This window comes from Euprymna scolopes, chromosome 33 (assembly GCF_053919585.1).
Source record: "Euprymna scolopes isolate OS-2025 chromosome 33, ASM5391958v1, whole genome shotgun sequence".
Classification (NCBI taxonomy): Eukaryota; Metazoa; Mollusca; class Cephalopoda; order Sepiida; family Sepiolidae; genus Euprymna; species Euprymna scolopes.
In genome coordinates this window covers 61,472,865-61,493,262 of record NC_136514.1, presented here as the reverse complement: position 1 = coordinate 61,493,262, position 20,398 = coordinate 61,472,865, and the positions used below count along the sequence as shown (strand labels likewise).

The following is a 20,398-nucleotide window of genomic DNA, read 5'->3' as shown; positions in this document are numbered from 1 at the left end:
GTTTGCTTGTTTGTTTATATTTTCTTCATAAGTTTGGTTTCGGTTTCGATTCAAGTTGATGCACCCTAGTCATATGGATATAATTTTATTTTTTAAATCACAACTTTATGATATATAAGAATCGAATTGACTCTGTAATAATAAATAGAAATATACTGACGTATTTTACAACCCGACTACGCCGGGCGTCCCTGCTAACTTAGATAAATACTTTTGCAGTTTTAACAAAAGAGCTACAATAATATCAGAGCGTCTCCATTTACGCTGAACATCCACAGAATGCCAACATCAATATATTGCATATGAATGAGTCCCCTGTGGAATTTCCACAGGTCCCGCTAGTATATAGGAAATGTCTTTTATTTAAAATTAGTCGCTACATATAATATCAAATATTTTTTGTATTAGAAAATATCTCAAATTTAAAGCTTCAATTAAGGGCCTTAAAAAACTGAAATTCAAGAAATATTGCTAAATTCGAGTCAAGTGACTATGCATGAATTTAAAAGTATATTTATTTTCTATATATATTTGGATTTTCAAATGGCTGTGTGCTCATATTCAGCTTCTTAAAACCCTTGACAATATTTGAAAGAAACTAAAATTTGTGAAATATTTATTAATTAATGTATAATACCTATTCTCAATTCTTCACAAAAATTGAAGGAACCTCAATTTTCTCGAAATCCTTCCACACTGGTTTGTATAAATTTAAATCTAATTTAATACAGTCCACAATTTACCACTCAGCCATAACAGCTGTTTTTCTTAATTCTCAATGATCGCTTAAGTAGTTGAGATCTTAATTCTTTGCACACATATAAGCATACATAACTTATATATATATATATATATATATATATATATATATATATATATATAATCGAAAACGAAACCAAAGAATTCTTGGTAAAATTATTTATTACAAGATATTGAAGGCCATAACAATGAAACGACAATCACTTGGAAGTAAAAGATGTCAGCGTGACACATAAAATAACACACATACTATGGTATTAATATATATATATATATATATACATATATATATATATATATATATATATAAGTTTTGTGGTTAAATTTTAAATTCTGAAAAAAACATATAGAGACATATATTCGGTTTAAGAATTTATTGTTTGACAAAAGGAATATATAGAAGGGGTTATGTTAATTTCCTTAATCCATGGATTTTCAACAATGGCTCATATCTCCAGAGGAAATGAAATGCAGTTAGCAAAATGTTCAGCTGCGAATGGACGCTATTTTGCTTTTCAGCAATTTCAGTATTGAAAATAGTTTTTTGAGTGGTTGTGGATAATTATATGTAGAAAATTATACGAAAAGAGAAGTTGATACAACCTGTGTAATCCATTATCGGAAGGATTCCAATGTCGTTCGGGATTATAAATCCAGGTGGGCAAAAAATAGGCCCATGGGAGAAAGTGATATTCCCATATAGCGAAAGTGTATTGCTCTTTATTGATTTTTCGTAAAGTATACGGGGCTGCCTTATTTGTTGTTGCAAAATGCTTTCTCGGTGTTGACAAAGTGTATCCGAAGTTGGGTGGATATACCATCCCATTGTAATTATTCCAGTGAGTAATAGAATTTGAGCATTGAGTTAAGTATGCAATGGACCTCGAAATGAATATTGTAGGTAGCAAAATAGCAAAAATAGAAAAATAATCCTGGAGATGATATTCAGAACGGTGCGTTGGACGGCTGAAGCAAGCCGTCCAACTCACTGTTCTGAATATCACTTTTTCCCATGGGCCTATTTTTTACCCACTTGGATTTATAACCCCGAACGACATTGGACTCCTCCCGATAATGGATTACACAGGTTGTATCAACTTCTCTTTTCGTATAATTTTCTCCATATAATATCCACAACCACTCAAAAAACTATTTATTGTGCTGAAAATCAAAATAGCGTCCATTCGCAGCTGAACATTTTCCTAACTGCATTTTATTTCCTCTGATGATATAGCCATTGTTGAAACTCCATGGATCAAGAAAATTAAAATAACCCCTTCTATATATTCCTTTTGTCAAACAATAAATTCTTAAATCGAATATATGTCTCTATGTGTTGTTTTTTTCTTTCAGAATTTAAAATTTAACCACAAAACTTATATATTGCTCTATTCTTAAATATTGAGCGTTTCCTTTTTGGCTAGGACCACCTTGAATGTATTACTTCAAGTAATATCTCTCAGAATTTTTCAGCTGAATTCTATCAGTGTCTTATCTCGCTTACATACATATATATATATATACACACATATACACACACATATGCACAGATATATACACACGTATATATATACACACACATATATATATAAGTTTCTTTAGAATATTTAAAACTATATAAAAAATGTCCTTCGTTGGAAAATTAGTTTGTCAGTAAGTTAATTAATTTCCTGCATCAAGGCATCATCAGTGGTTTACTAGGAAACACTGTTTCGGGGATTTAAAAAAAACAGTATATTAAATCATAGCTCCCCAGCAGTGTTGATCAAACATTATCTCCCTTAAAACAAATGAACAAAAATATTTTTGTTACTAGATCAATTTTTTTTTCCCAGATAAATTGGTCTAACCAATTCATGTCGTGTAAAAAGTATTTCGTACCTATGCTATCCGTCCCTTTCTCCAAAAATGAATATTTACTCTTTGTATATAGTGTATTGTAATAAACATCCATTATATTACTTATCACCCCTCTTCTTTGATATTTGTAATATTTCTATATATTTACATTCTTATTTACTCGTATCATCTCTATAATTATTAGCTATTAAAAATATATAAGAAATATATAAAACATATGTATAAAAGTTTAAAAATACTATGAATATATACATTTTAATTATATACAGGGTGACCCAAAAAAACGTGCCCCAACTTTAATTAGGCCCTGTTTCTTAGTGTTTTGACCGAATGAAATGAAACTTTGGTCATAACTAGTTTATTATATTCTAAACATCACATCAAAACACTAGGGTCTTTGGCCTTTTTTTCTCCGTTGACTGTAAAATGTTCAGAAAAACAATTGAATGTCCTCTGTTTTTTTTTTTGGTCACCCTGTATATATCTATAATATAAAGCTGAATGTCTGTGTGTGTGTGTGTGTATGTGTGTGTGTGTGTCTTGTCACGAATAGGCTCCTATATGGTTGACTATTTTAAAAAAACTGATAACATATAATGATAGAAGATGTATCGAGACTCAGGAATGCGTATATTTGATCATGCAGAACAGTGGTTCCTTAAAATTGTGGGGTTTGCGTTCGCGCCTGGTCCGAAAATTATGGAAATAAAAAATTTAAAAATTAAAAAAAAAAAGTTTACAAGTGTTTTTGATATAGATGTACATATGAATACTTTTAACTTGAATAGGGATGGTATAATAAAATTGTGGGGTCTGTGTCCGCGCCTGGCCTCCATAGAATGGAAATAGGCACACACTTTAATAAAGACTTTTCATATCTATCTGCGTAAGTATACTTTGATAATTATGTTTCAGTTTGAAGAAATATGGTAGATTAAAATTATGGGGTGTTCGTTCGCGCCTGACCTTCATAGAATGGACATATGTCACAAAGTTTAACAAGGTTTTTAATATAGATCCACGTATTATTGTGATAAGTGTTTCAGTGTGAATAGGTATGGTATAATAAATTATGGGGTTTATCTATTTTATTTTTACCTTCATCATATTTTGCTTTGGTTTTGATACCCCCAAATTCGAAGCTATCTCTTTACAACCCTTCCTTTTCATAAACCTATCATACTTTAATAAATCAGAGTCCATTTTCTGTAGGCTGTTTTTGAACCCAGTCAACGACGGGTACTTCTGCTAGTATATATATATATATATATATATATATATATATATATATATATATAGATGGATAGATAGATAGATAGATATATAAGTAAAAATAAAAATAAAATACGCCAATATGTTTCTAATCGTATCTATTTAACTGCAGTTATTGTATGTCGTCAACCGAATTGTGTTTGTGTGTATATCTATCATTTCATATTTACAGGTAAATTCAGATATAATTTTAAATATATAAAATATAGAATAAATACCTATCAAAATACATGAGCAGATTGTGTGCTAGATTTACGATGCAGCATGCAGCGCTGCGTTTGCATCTGAATTCATCGACATTCCAATCTTATTTTGCTATTTTTTGAGAAGAGAAAAAACTGCGCTTTTGTTTGTCTTCCCTCCGTATACAATTACAGCGAATGCGAACACACCCAATTGTTTACTTACTTTTTCTAACTTTTATATAAATAAACATTTATGCACCTCAGTACCTTGTTATCTGGCAATTACCGAGACAACCTTCTTCGAAATTATTTACATAAAGCCTAAAATACAAATGTTTCCCATGTTTATTTAAGTTCATCGTTTAATATTTGACGATGACGTCATACTAAAGTCAAGTGTAAAGATAATCACATTCTATCATCATTGCTTAACAGTACAACTATTATCGAGACGATCGTTTTCAAAATGACTTATATTATATGAAACCTAAAGTGTTTTCAATTTTTTTTAATTTCATGCGTATGATCTAATTTGAGAAATGTCTGAATGACCGGCTATTAAAGTTAAAAAAGAAAAGAATTAAAATAAAAAATAGTTGTGAAATCTTGACGATTGGACTTATAATTCTACAATTTTATAAATCGTCGGGTAATGCTGATCAAGTAGTTAACTACAGGAACTGACGAACCGGATGTTCCGAACTGGAATAAAATTCGTTCCACAAAAATCACTTGCACTTAGGATATTGGCAACATTCATGTGGTTCCTCAAGATTTGAAATGCGTTTATTCACTTTTACTCGTTAACTGTTCCCTGACAAAGCAAATGTACCAGAAAGATAGTGAATTACAATTTTCTATAATTTTTTTATAATATCTTACCAAAAAGTAGTCAAGGAAATAAAAGTTCGAGACCAATTTTTAAAACATCGATGGACTGGTTTAAAACTAAAATGACGTATACATTTCTTCTGAATTTTCATATCCAATCACGTGATAGAGAAGATTACTTTAACTTTAAATGAGCTGTCTATCTTTCTATGATAGCTATAACTCATTCAAAATCCAAGTTATATGTGGAAGGATATTGGATGTGAAAATTCAGTAGAAATGATATTTCTCTTATTAACATAGAAATTCCGGATCAATGGGGAAGATTTAGATAACCTCAAGTCCATCTGATGATAGCTAGAAGTAACTGCTAGATAAATAACTATAACCAGGATCTCTGCTAGAGGAATAACTTTTCACTTTTTATTAATACCATAACTTAAAATTGAATTTACATCCGTATTAAACACATTTTAAATAGAACTCAATAGTACAGCAAGTCTTAATAACAAATATTTTAGTGAACCTCAAAAAATGCATCTATAATCCGTTCATCCATGAATATGTTTTGTGTCTCGATCGCCTTGTTCAGGAATACATATAATGTAATACTTTTATAGGCTTACATGGCGTAGTGTATTCTAAGGAAGTTAATCTATTTTGTTGTTGCTGTAAAATTATGCCAGTTGAATTTGAGCATTTTAACTTGAATAGTGCTGCATCGTATATATAGATATTTGTGTCTACTGCGCCACTTGGTCTTTTTTCTTCATGCATAATTTTAGAATACAAATTATTCCGCTTAAAGTTTTTACTCTCGCGGCATGTTTAGATAATAACTCAAATAGCCAAGATGCATTACACAATTAAAGGCTGTTCTCCTCTAAATTTGACTGAGCTAATTAATGTAATAATAAAGTATTAAAAACTGAAATATTATTGCTTAAAAAATTAAAACCAAAATGGTAATCAATCTCAGACAGTCATACAGCTAGTATGATAATATAAGACCTGCATAAATTTATACAAAGCCTATCAGCATCCATCTCTAATAAATATGCTAAGTAAAGCATTGTCCCCAGCACCCCTTATAGTACATTCGGTACTGTTCGGGTAGCTTACGCACATCTTACGAATTGATTATAAGATATCGATTCTTACCTTTGTTTGATCTTCTTAACTTTGATCAATTTATAGGGTACTCCAATCTCAGTGATTGTGCTTTGATCAGATAATCGATACCATCCCTCTTGCGTGTGAATATATGTCGGTGTCAGCACAATTGACACTAGAACTTTTACCTGCAAAGGAAAAGGGAAACAATGAAATATTTCATTTCAAAAAGGCAAATATTATAAGAATGTATAATGAATGTCTAATGGAAATTAGGCAATATTCCACCTTCGGGTATATCATGTTGAATTCGGAAATCTTTTTGTCGCACCCGGTTATCTGTAGGGAATGTTTTCTTTAATCCACGGATTATGCATGCTCACATTCCGCCAGCCATGACCGGGTAGAAGTCTTAAGTAATTCGCGAGTGTAAGTTTAGACGTTTAGAGATTAAAAGTTCAATCCACGGTGCATGAACTACTTAGAATACAATTGCGAATTACATCATAACTGACGGAACGAGAGCATACTGCCTCGCTCATAAAATAAAGGCGTTCCGTTCCAAATTGCAAACTTCAACAGAAATATTTCCGAGTTGAACAAGATACACATAAAGGAGATCTGAAGTTACACAAACCGAAACGTTGTAAGAATAACACTCAAGGGGATCATATAGTTTGAATAATCTATATCATACAAATTAGACAATGTTGATTTGTAAGAAACCTGTTTAATTTTTAAGTGGGTATTTATTTAGCAAGTTAACGTGGGTATTTATGTAGCATTTTAACGTGGGTATTTATTTAACATGTTTGCGTGGGTATTTATTTAACATGTTAACGTGGATATTTATTTAGCATGTTTACGTTGGTATTTATTTAGCATGTTAACGTGGGTATTTATTTAGCATGTTTACGTGACGTGGGTATTTATTTCATATGTTAACATAGGCATTTATTTAACATGTTGGCATGAGTATTTATTTAGCATGTAAACGTGGGTATTTATTTAGCATGTTAACGTGAATATTTATTTAGCATGTTTACATGGATATTTATTTAGCATGTTTGCGTGGATATTTATTTAGCATGTTTGCGTGGGTATTTATTTAGCCTGTTTACGTGGGTATTTATTTAACCTGTTTACGTGCGTATTTATTTAGCATGTTAACGTCGGTATTTTTAGCATGTTAACGTGGGTATTTGTTTAGCATGTTTACGCGGGTACTTACTTAGCATGTTAACATAGCTCAAACATATCGAAGATATTTTCTAGACAATTTAATCAGACAGTGATTTTGTTGCTGTCGGGCTAAGGAGGCTTACCCTTCTATGCTTTACCTTCTCTTTGAGAAGGGATTAGTTCATCGCTAATCATCTGTGGTACCTGCACAAAGAAATGCCGACAGGGCTGCTCGGGAATTTTAGGCTGAGGTGTACTTATCCTAGTTCACTAACTTTTCAATTTGCCATGTGATCTTATGCCTAACTTCCTGAAGAAGTAAATAAAATAAAGTGTACGCAAAATGATCTTTCTAGAGGTTTTCGTGAGGATTCGTTCATCATCTTCGAAAGTATTTCTTTAAAAAAAACACAAAAAAAAACAAAGCATCGTCTGATTAATTAATCAATTTCTTTTAATTTAAATGTTGTTTTTTTTTTACAAAAAAAAACTATTCTCAAATTATATTTGTAAATTAAAAAGTTACGATTCAATTTAATTTAGGTTTCCATCGGGATTTTCTGATAAATTTACTAACAATTCGGTAAAGGTGTTTGTAAACAATATTTCGTTTTAATGGAGCACTCGGTCTTTTTTCAATGCTACCAAATAGACATATATAATGTGGTTCCTTGTTCCATCCCCAAGGGATTCTACATAAATTTTTTATGTAGACATTCATTTCAACTGTTCGTAGGTCAATAGGGATTCAGATTTTTATGTGTGACATTGCTTCATATGGATATGTGTTAATTAGTCATTTGCCTATAACGAAATTAAATCCACTGAAATGCATTTCTGTTTCTTCGTTAGACACTTTAATGTTTGTTAATAGTTAACAAAAAGAATATCCCTTTTCACAATTTGAGAAGAAATTCAGAAGCATTTTAACTTTTGAATAGACAGCCATTTCTGGTTTTAAAATTCTTACCAAATGCTTTGGTATTGAACGATTGAATGTTTTGTAAAATATTTACATCAATTAATTTTTATATTTGAATACGGCACAGTCACGTTGGTACCGGTTCTCGCCAGATCACCGAAGTTAAGCAACAAGCCTGGCCAGTACCAGATGGTTGACCATCTGAGAAGAGTAGGCGCTGTATGTACCGCGCAGAGTCGTAGAAATTTCCAGGTTGCTATCTGGGAGGGCGCGCGTTTATATCACAGGAGGAGATACACCCCCGAATCCAGACGGAAAGCAACGGGAAACTACCGTCATTATTTCGCTTTCCAAGATTACCATGGCTCTACAATTTGGCGAGCAACGCCACTGCATGCATGCAATTTTAATAGAAACTTAGTAACATCTGTAAAAACATTATTTAAGGCTAATTTGAACGTTTTAGAAGATCAAATAATGTTATAAAATATCTTATTAAATGATTAAAAATATTTTTTCTGAAATTTTATTGTGTAAAACACCTTTTGTTGAAGAAGACTCTTTTTAGTTTTTCTCTTGATTATGCGTATGGCATTAACACTGAGGATCGAATCATTGTAGAGAGAAAAAGTGTACGTCAGGTGTTATTGACGATTGTTGTAAAGTCTGACTTCGGCGTGTGTTTGCGTTGTTAGCACAGATTCTTAATAGAAGGAGCTTGGTCACATATTATTTCGTAAGGTTTCGATCAAAGATTTCGATCAACAAATCATGTTATAAAATAGTTTATAATTATTTAATAATATATTTATTATTATTATTTATAAATATATTTATTATTATTATTATTTATAAATATATTTATTATTATTATTATTATCATCATTATTATTTATAAATATGTTTAATATTATTATTTAAAAATAATTTAAATTAAATATTTTATGATATTATTTTCTAAATAGTTTTCTAAATTTTAAAAATTAATTTCATAAATAGAGATTAAAACAATATTACGTTAACAAAATTAGTTACTCTATTATAATAATTTGGTTCAATTATTAATTTAATAATAAAACGATAATGTAATAATTAAATTTAACTTTTAAAATCATGTTTAAAAATGATAATAATTTGGTTAAAAAATAGGAAAACAAAAAAACGAAAACGTTATAGTAAACAAAAATCAAACAAAGATAATTGTTGAGCCCGAGAAGGAGGAGAAAAGTGTAGTATCTGTTGGGATCTTGTTGTTGTGATTGGTATCTTGGTGAATGATATGTGAGTACTTCTAGACTGAGGTAATTTTTATTTTTATATAGTTAAGAATTTCTTTCATTGAAGAGCTCGGTTTTCCACATAAAAAGCCAGATGTGTCTAACTCGCGGAAAAGTAAGTCGCTAGTGACTCCAGGACAACGCTGTGTAGGTACAGTCAGAAAATGGCTCGCATTTGCGTGTACTGAGTAAATAACAGATAGAATAACGCAAAAAAAGAATATTGCGCAATTATGCAGATGGCTTGGATTAGACGAAGCAAATAATGGCGTACGCATCAAAAGAACCGCAAAGATTTGAAACGTAAGTCGATGTCAAAACAGACACAAAAGATGGCTGATCTATTCGTTGTGAAAACAAAAGTAGACCGAGGGTTTTCAGGTTGTAGGATAGTGCTGTTCTAACAAAATATAAAATACATAGGATAGTGCTGTTCTAACAAAATATAAAATACATAAGATAATAATGTTCTAACAAAATATAAAATACAAAGGATAGTGCTGTTCTAACTAAATATAAAATACATAGAATAATAATGTTCTAACTAAATATAAAATACAAAGGATAGTGCTGGTCTAAAACAATACAGCTGAAAGAAAATGAAAAGTCAGAAAACTCCTTAATCTTGCCAGGAGAAAATAATATAGAATACAAAGAGGGTAACTCGACGTTCCCTCGGTTATGACGTAGGATTGTTATTTTACATTTTATAAATAATCGTTTGTTTTAAGGTCACTTGCCCCCATTCACACACTAAAAAATAAATGGAAAAAATAATTTGGAGCGGATAAAATAAGAATTTTAATATTTTTAAACATAGGAATTTAGCTTATGCTTTGAGATAGTTGACATTATCTCCGACTAGAATTCTTCTGTCATTTTGAAGGCTACGATCAGTATAGCTTTCAAAATAGCATAAACCTATTTAAAAGAAAGGTGATAATAAATTGAAGTTACTTCGATTCTTTAAAAATCATCCATGTTGATTTGTTTACGTTTGGAATGAACATTACCTAAATATATTTTCGGTTTCACGTTTCTACTAATTTTTTACCGACCCAACAGTTGTTGAAAAATATCACACAATATCTCGATTAGCCATCAAAATACGTCTAACAAAAACAACAAAGCAACATCATTTAATACAAAGGTTCTTTATTAACTATTCCAGTTGTTGGTGAGAAACGTTGGCGAAATTTCTGACTCTAAGAGAACATATCCTCTTCCCTATAAAATAGCTCTAAACATAAAGAGAGAGAGAGAGAGAGAGAGAGAGAGAGAGAGAGAGAGAGAGAGAGAGACTTATTATTAATTTTGTTGTACTGGCCACCCTCGAACTGTCGAGCATGTTTCTCTTTAATCGATTAATATCCACTCAGTCATCTTGTGGAAGGGAATATTTTTCTAGTAAAATATTATAAATCATTAAATAACCTTTTATTTGTAAATTTCATCACCCTGAATTGACTTTGGAATTTCTACCACGTATTAATAAAAACCATATTGTATAATATTCCAGAATGAAGATGGCATCCATACTTTTCATCTGAAGTACTGCATCGAAAGATTCGCAATTGATTTATAGCGATAGCAGATCGACCCATGCGGTTTACTCTATTAGACCCAGGATGATTCTGAGTCAGAAGAGGAATTCTCATGTAAATGCATGACATTCTTAGGACCTTTTGATCAACAACTGCAGTTTAAACTCTTCTTTAGATGTTATTAGAGGCCGGACATGGCTGAAGAAGTTTCTCTTTGACATGTCTCTTTGAGCCGTTAGTTCATATCCATGAAAAAGATGGCGTTCATCACTAATAAACTTTGTGATCTCTACTCGGCTGCCAACTTCCCTGTCTAATATACGATTCCATATGCATGAGCAGTTCTTGCAAAGAGACACATATTGTCCAGGTTAGCAAGCTTCAAGCAACCAGTGATCAAGGAGCAAGCCCTGTTCAACGCTTGGTCCTATTTGATCTCTAGATTCTTAGATATTCGTAAAGTTTTTTTTTTTTTAATTTATTTATATTCTGATTCTTCGTTTATAATTTTTTTAGAAATTATTCATGAAAAGTGCATGAAAATAGCAATTTTGCCCAATTCCGATAAAAATATATTTGGACATAAGTAACTTTTATTAGACACTAGAGAGAAGCTTGGTAACTAGTTACATCGACACTTGAGTAATTGTTTGTTCAGCAAAAGTTAAATGTCTTTTACGAATGAATAATTTTCTTCCCAGAAAAGAAATGTGGTCTTTAACACCAGTATCAATTTCTAGACACTACAAGATAACGGATCGATTTCAATTTCCAGTCTTCTGCTCAACATCCAGTTTTGTAAATGTTCCTGAGGTTAGACAGCAAATTGCTATTATCTACCTTCAAGAAAATAATTAGAAACGCGTGTAGTGGCTACTTGCAATTTACAGCTCACCGGCGACCAAATGATTGGCGTTTTGATTCATTGAACATCGTAATCAATGGTAATACGACAATAAATGGTAAAATTAAAGCGCGATGAGGCTGAACAAAGAATAAAACCAACAAAAGAAAATAAAACAATGTTTGTAGTATTTTTTCTTCGCGATTAAAAGTGGACTTGTGTTTTTTAAAGGATGATAAACATTTTGTTTGATTGTTTACAGAATGGAACAGCGAAAAACAAAATAGTCATGAAAAAACAGAAATTAAACTGAAACCAGAAGCGCGTGCGCATGTATCCGTTTGAGTTTGTATTAACAATTTTTAAAAACATCTTGTGCCAAACTAAGTTTTATTTCCAGCAACACACACACACGCATACATATATGTGTGTGTGTGTGTGTTAATTATTCAGCATATACTTCTAGAGAAGTATTTTAAAGATGATTAATTGTGTGTGAAGCATAAAAACACCCAGAATAAAGTTTTGGCTGAAATATGGATCCATATATTACATCTGAGTTCAGTTCTATCTGGCTTGTTTTGGTTGTCTTTGCGATATATTTTAGTTTATTTCAACTATACATTATTTCTGATTTTCTTCTTTTAGATACCACGTATGAACTTATATATATATATATATATATATATATATATATATATATATATATATATATATACATATATATATATATATATATATATATATATATATATATATATATATAAAATGAAATAAGTATTACAGTTAAGTTTACCAAAATAATCAATGATGGCAAAATTAAAGTATATTATAAATATTGAGGAGTTAATATTTATAAAGTAATCTCAACCAGATGTAAAAGCTCGATAAAAACAAATAGGAAATAGAGCTTATAATAAGAACAAGTAGTCAATAAAACATGTTAAAAAACACTTTGAAAAAGAGTTAAAAACATATTTAATTTTAAAAAAGAAGCACAAAATAAGTGGATAGTCCTTAATCCGCGGAGTTTCGAAGAAACACTCTCCTTCTCATCAGAGGGTAGGATTTAGCAAAATGCGGGATCGGATTTTGCTTGCAAAAGTATTTGATAAAACTACAAGTAAGTCCTATATATATATATATATATATATATATATATATATATATATATATATAATGTATATACACAGGCGACAAAAAGAAATCCACACTTGTAATTTTTTCAAAAACTGCAAATTTAAGCTAAATTTAATATAACTGTTTAAACAACCTATAACTCATTTTATTCGCCTTTTATTATTCTATAATTTTACCGGTTCATATTTGTCTTTAATTGAAATATTCTAGTGTTCACGTCAATTTAAAAAAAAATAACTTCAAATTGAGGATGCAAAAAGAAAGTCCGCACAATGGAAAATTGGTTGTTATTTAAATTGAACTTTAGGACATTAATGCAACACAAATAATATAGAAACACTACAAACTAGTCGGTATTTAGTTGTATAGCCCTTCTGCAATTCAACAGCCTGCGATCTCTTGGGAATTCCTTGAATTAGACTGCAGCAATACTCCGGGGGAAAGGGCATTCCACTTTTCTTTAATTCTTGTCCAAAGTTCTTCCAAATTTGAAATTTTATCATTTCGTAGCTGTTGCTTGATGTAATATCATAGGTTTTCGATAGGATTGAGGTCTGGAAATTGTGCAGGTCAATCCAAACACGGAATATTATGCTCTTCCAGGAACCTCTTGACATTGCCAGCTGTGTGAATGGGATCATTATTCTGCATGAAGATGGGATTATCATCCAAATTCCGACCAAAGTAGGGTAGAAAATGCTCAGACAACATATTAATGTACTTAGTCGAATAAATTCAACCTCGCAAGCGAACTAAAGGCCCTGGACCATTGGTACTAATAATACCCCACACCAAAACTGAACCTCCACCATATTGCAGCGTTGAAACTGAGGACCTAGGATTAAATTCTTCGTCTTTCCTCAGATGTCACTATCGAATGAATCAACTACTTAGCTATTAGAGACGAACGCTATTTTCCTTCTTTTTTTTTACATGGAGGTCACCAGTTATCAAGGTCTGAAGGCCACTCAGGGATAAGGGTTATTGCGTGTACAGTAATCAATGAGATAGTATTGTAGTAATCATTAGTATTGGGGGTTTTGATAGAGTGTCTTACTTAAGGGGGTGGTTTGTTAGGAGTTTGTTTATGTTGGACTTGAAGACGTCCAAGTTGTAGTCAGGTGGGAAACAAGGCAAGCAGCAGAGAGTTTCACTGGCGTGCAGTTCTAAGAAAGAAGCTTTGCTCATGGAATCTACGTTTGGATTTAGACACAGATAAAGAGTGGGGAAAATTGTTGACAGTAGTTTCAGCCTATTGAACTTGCTTTCGTCACAAAAAAGCACTTTTGACGAATATGAAGAGCCATGATTTTCAGACGGCGCTTTGTGTTCTTAACAGAAATAATTTTCTTGCGTCTTGCAACATATCCTCGCAAATTAAATTCCTTTAATCTGTTTGGAACAGTAGAAAGAGAGCAATTTTTAACAAGATTGCACTGTTGTTGGATTTGGGGAGCCGCTTCAAATCTGTTTCTTAGGCCGCGGATCTTTATAGGATTGTCTTCCTTGCTAGAAGTAACTCTAGTACGATTACGTTTATATGCATCCCGAACATTACCGATGTCTTGGCTGATTTCTCGATTGGATAAACCAGAAAGGTTGAGATTAATAAGCTCCTGACGATCGCGAAGACAAGGTCGTGGCATATGGACTAAAGGTTACGTTGTATAACCTGGAAAAACAACAATTATGATTAGAGATGCTTTGTTGCCTGTGGAAGATATTTTAACTCATTTAGGGGCGATATATGAATCTGGTTTTAAGGGAATTTATTGCTTTGAACTTTCTTTTTGCCTCCTCAATTTGGAGTTATTTTTTTTTAAATTGGCGTGAACACTATATTATTTCAGTTAAAAGTCAAATAGGAACGGGTAAAATTATAGAGGAATAAAAGTCGAATCAAATGAGTTATAGGTTGTTTAAACAGTTATATTCAATTTAGATCAAATTTGGAGTCCTTGAAAAAAAGTGCGGATTTTCTTTTTGCCTCCTGTATATATATATATATATATATATATATATATATATATATATATATATATATATATATATATATAAATATTTGAGTTCATGTGTGGTATCTAGAAGTAGACTTTCTTTTTGCCGGCACTGTATATAGAAATATATATTAAAGTTCATGTGTATCTATCTATCTCTCTCTTTCTCTCTCTCTATATATATATCTAGATTTGTATATATATATATATATCTAGATTTGTATATTTTATTTAATGTTTTTTTCCTTTCCCTATTTGACTCTCTCTCTCTCTCTCTCTCTCTCTCTATATATATATATATATATATATATTTATTTATTTGAGTTCATGTGTATATATATGTATCATATACATATACATAAAATATATTCAACTTCCTATATATATATATATATATATATATATATATATATATATATATATATATATATATATATATATATATATCCGGCTTTATTTTTATTTTATAATTAACTTTTCAGACCATTTTTAGAAATTTTTAGAATATTTAAAGTATTTTTAATTTAAAAATAATGAGTTTTTGAGTTTTTAAATTGTGGAATACTTTTTATAAAAATAAAAAATCTTATTTAATTTTCTAATATATTGATTTGTATATTTTATTTAATGTTTTTTTTTTTCCTTTCCCTATTTGACTCCCATCATAACACTCACTGTATTATTTTGTTTCCAATTCTCACATTTTCTTCCATTTTTAATCTGATGTTTTCAAAGTTTTTTTTCCCCTTTCATATTTGTATAACGCCGATTTTTTTCTTCACGAGAAGAATTACGTCTGGAATTGTCATTGGCTAAAGTGATTTTTCTCTGATTCCCTTTCTGTAACCATTGTTGACGTGACAATATAATAAAGTTCCTGTGTATCTTTACGCTTTATCATTTTAACTTATATATACATACACATATGTACGAGGGGCGTGCAATAAGTAATGCCCCTGACCTACGTCCCATAGATGTGGAGAAACGAAACTTGGCACAGTTATTAGTCATTTTCTACATAGGAACCACCCAGAGTTATGTATTTCTCCCATCCTTTGATACAGTTCTGGAGACCGTTTTTTGTAGAACACTCCAGGTTGGTCCTCCAACCACGACATGACTTCAGAAATCAAGGCTGCATCATCTGGGAAACGCTTTCCTTTCAAAAACAACTTCATGGCTGGGAAGAGGTGAAAGTCAGAGGGTGCAAGATCAGAAGAGTAGGGAGGATAAGGGAGGATTTCATAACCACACGCCCGTGCTTCTGATCTGGCGACATGCGAGTTGTGGACCGGAGCGTTGTCCTGCAGGAGGAGGGTACCTTTGCTGATCTTGCCCCGCCTCTTGATTTTGATAGCTTCCCTTAATTTCCTCAAAAGTGAAGCATAATAGGCTCCTGTAATTATGGTGCCCTTTGCCAGGAAATCTGTCATCACTACTCCGTCCTGGTCCCAGAAGACTGTGAACATGACCTTGCCAGCGGAGGAATGCACCCTTGCCTTCTTTGGAGGTGGTGAATCCGGTTCATGGCGGTGCAATCACACTATCGTAGAAACAATTAGAATTGAAATTGTTGTCAACAGGTAGCGATGGGAGCACTAAATATAAAGAAAAGAATAGGAACTCCTTCCTCTGAAGATGGTGCGAAGGTGATGATGTTGCTCCTAGGGTGCAATATAGCATTTTATTATAACGATTAATTGTGTTAGAATTGTGTTCGAATGTTCATAAGGTTGTGGCTAATGGCCTACACATATTGAATTTGCAAACCTACAATACTTTGGTCCAGAGGGGAATTTCTGCAGTCATTTTCTTATATATGCGATTATTAAATCTATTATATATATGAATGCTTGTGAAATATATATATATATATATATATATATATATATATATATATATATATATAATATAATATAATATAAAGCTGAATGTCTGTGTGTGTGTGTCTGGTCAGGAATAGGCTCCTATATGGTTGACTATTTTAAAAAACTGATTACATATAATGATAGAAGATGTATCGAGAAACAGGAATAGGTTAATTAAAATTGTGGAGTTTGCGTTCGCGCCTGGTCCAACAAGTATGATAATAAAAAAATTAAAAAAAACGTTTACAAGTGGTTTGATATAGATGTACATAAGAATACTTTTAACTTAAATAGGGATGGTATAATAAAATTGTGGGGTCTGTGTTTGTGCCTGGCCTCCATAGAATGGAAACAGGCACAAACTTTAATAAAGACTTTTCATATCTATCTGCGTAAGTATATTTTGATAATTATGTTTCAGTTTGAAGAAATATGGTAGATTAAAATTATGGGGTGTTCTTTCCCGCCTGACCTCCATAGAATGGAAATATGTAACAAAGTTTAACAAGGTTTTTTTAATATAGCTCCACAGAATATTGTGATAAGTGTTTCAGTGTGAACAGGTATGGTATAATAAATTATGGGGTTTATCTATTTTATTTTTACCTTCATCATATTTTGCTTTGGTTTTGATACCCCCAAATTCAACCCAAATTTACAACCCTTCCTTTTCATAACCTATGATACTTTTATAAATCAGAGTCCATTTTCTGTAGGCTGTTTTGAACCCAGTCAACGACGGGTATTTTTGCTAGTCAAGCAAACTACACATCAATCCTATATATATATATATATATATATATATATATATATATATATATATATATATATATATATATATATATATACAGTGATGATCATATTTATTGGCACGGTAAAATAAAAGTTAAATTTTGTCTAATAAATTCTAAAAAAAGGGATTAAATTAAAGAAAATAACTTTTTTTTTTTTTATTTTAACTGGCCTTTCCGGTGCAGCAATCGGATTTTAGAAAAAATAAATAACAAAGGAACAACAAACATAATTGCAAAAAACCCTTGTTCAAAATTATTGGCACGGCTTTGTTTTTCTTTTAGTATCAGTATAATATCAATCAATTTCCGGTTTACGTGCTTTCTGAACTTTTTTATAGCCATATTATGCTTGTTTAACGCTAATTCAGTGAACAATTTTTTTCAGATAATTTTTAGATAGCGATTTATTTAAACTATTATAAGTGACTAAATTATAATTATCAATCGCCATGGTTAAAACTAAGGAACACAGCAAAGACGTCAGGAAGCTTGTTGTAGCATGCCATACCAATGGGGAGGGCTATGATAAGATTTCAAAGAAGCTAAACCTTCCCAAATCCACTGTTAGAGCCATAATAAACAAGTTCAAATCGCAAGGCCACGTTATGAGTTAGAGGGTAGAGGGAGAAAAAGGATTCTTTCCCCAAGAGATGAACGGAAAATTGTTCGACAAGTAAAACAAAACCCAAGGATCTCTGTTGGGGAGATTGTTGATGAACAGAGCACCTCTGGAGTAAATGTATCTCGACATACAGTTGGTAGAATTTTGAAGAGAGCTGGTTTAAAAGCATGTCGTCCGAGAAAGACTCCCTTATTGAAGCCTATGCACCTGAAAGCAAGGCTAGCCTTTGCAAAACGTCATATTGATAAAGATGTTGCATTCTGGAAACGTGTTCTATGGACTGACGAAACGAAAATAGAGTTATTTGGCCATAATAAAGTGTCTTATATTTACAGAAAATCTGGTGAAGCTTTCCTGCCTAAGAACACCATACCCACAGTGAAGCCCGGTGGAGGCAGTTTGATGTTTTGGGGATCCTTTGCTGCCTCTGGACCAGGGCGACTTGTTAAGGTCACAGGTAGCATAAAAAAGGAAGATTATGTTAAAATATTGGATGAAAACCTGAAAGACTCTGCTAAAGAGCTCTCACTTGGTCGTCGTTGGTGGTTCATGCAAGATAATGACCCAAAGCATTCGGCTAAACTGACTAAGAAATGGCTTGAGGACAATCATATTAATGTTTTGGAGTGGCCATCACAAAGCCCAGATCTTAATCCAATTGAAAATTTATGGAGAACATTAAAATTGAGGGTAATGCAAAGGAAGCCTAAGAACCTTATTCAATTGGAGGATTATTGTCAGGAAGAGTGGGCTAAAATTACTACTGAAGAGTGCAACAACTTGGTTGTAAACTATGAAAAGCGACTGAGGAAGGTAATCAAGGCCCAAGGCTATACAATTGATTATTAAATAAATCGTGCCAATAATTTTGAACAAGGGTTTTTTTGCAATTATGTTTGTTGTTCCTTTGTTATTTATTTTTTCTAAAATCCGATTGCTGCATCGGAAAGGCCAGTTAAAAATACATAATATACTTTGGTATTTTCTTTAATTTAATCCCTTTTTTAGAATTTATTAGACAAAATTTAACTTTTATTTTACCGTGCCAATAAATATGATCATCACTGTATATATATATATATATATATATATATATATATATATATATATATAGAGAGAGAGAGAGAGAGAGAGAGAGAGAGAGAGAAAGAGAGAAAGAGAAGTTATTCGCGTACACACCAATGAATATATGTGCGTGCATGCGTCTGTGCAAATGACTTTTTCATACTTTTCTTCTTTTGCAATTTTACTAGGGACTCTCTATGAAATGAAAATAATGAGGATTTACTTGTACGCAAGTGCCGGACATGCAACTATACAGTTAGAGTTGGCAATGACCACAGGTCAAGAGGATTAAGTACAACATCCCTTTAGCTTGATAAAAGCTTCTGTAAAATGATTCTTACTTCCACTCCCTCTCTCTTTATATATATATATATATATATATATATATATATAATATATATATATTATATATATATGTGTGTGTGTGTGTGTGTGTGTTTGTGTGTGTGTGTGTGTGTATTGACAAAGATTAGCGAACTAAACGTCATGATAATAGATAAACATTCCCCTCAATGTAATAAGCTATTTTAGATTAAGATTTTTGCATGGAAAATACGCAGTCATTATAACATTTTATGGTTAACATTATACAACATAACATAATATCATCATGCAAATTATTATTAACAGTAATAATAAAACTCTTGCTGTTAATAGCAATACACATTTTGTTAATTATGAATAAAAGTAATAAACATTAATTGTAAATAATAATATTAATAATAAAAGTAAGCATACATAGAAGCTATGGTTGCAAAAGTATCGATATACGTGATAATATTCAGGAGGAAAATATGGAAATAGTAGCACAGTATCTAAATACATAGGGAAACAAAAGCAAAAACCTCTCATATCGATTAGAAGAAGTGGAAATTAGTTTCACCATGAAATATAAACAGTAGAAATTATGCAATAATAAAAACTCTAAAATAACATTCAATAAAATTAAAAAGTATCAATAGAAAAAAATGAGATATAAAATTATTTCGTCATGTAAACCCTGATTAAGTAAAAAACCTCAACTACTCCAAATTTTTTTGTTTAAATAACCACTATTAATGTCGTATTTCACACTTTTGAGTTTTAATTCGTCGGTTTCACTTTTGTCGATCGGTAATTGTGT

At 31.5% G+C, this 20,398-nt stretch overlaps 1 protein-coding gene across 4 annotated transcripts in view; it reads right to left on the bottom strand.

Annotated features, from left to right (window-relative positions):
- The window catches only part of LOC145258255 (uncharacterized), a 231,701-nt gene that overhangs the window by 73,684 nt on the left and 137,619 nt on the right, over positions 1-20,398 (bottom strand). For all 4 annotated transcript variants that reach the window (XM_080116233.1, XM_080116235.1, XM_080116234.1 and 1 more), the window contains one exon: positions 6,069-6,208. In XM_080116233.1, the coding sequence (XP_079972359.1) occupies positions 6,069-6,208 (140 nt within the window). The remainder of the gene's footprint in view (positions 1-6,068; positions 6,209-20,398) is intronic.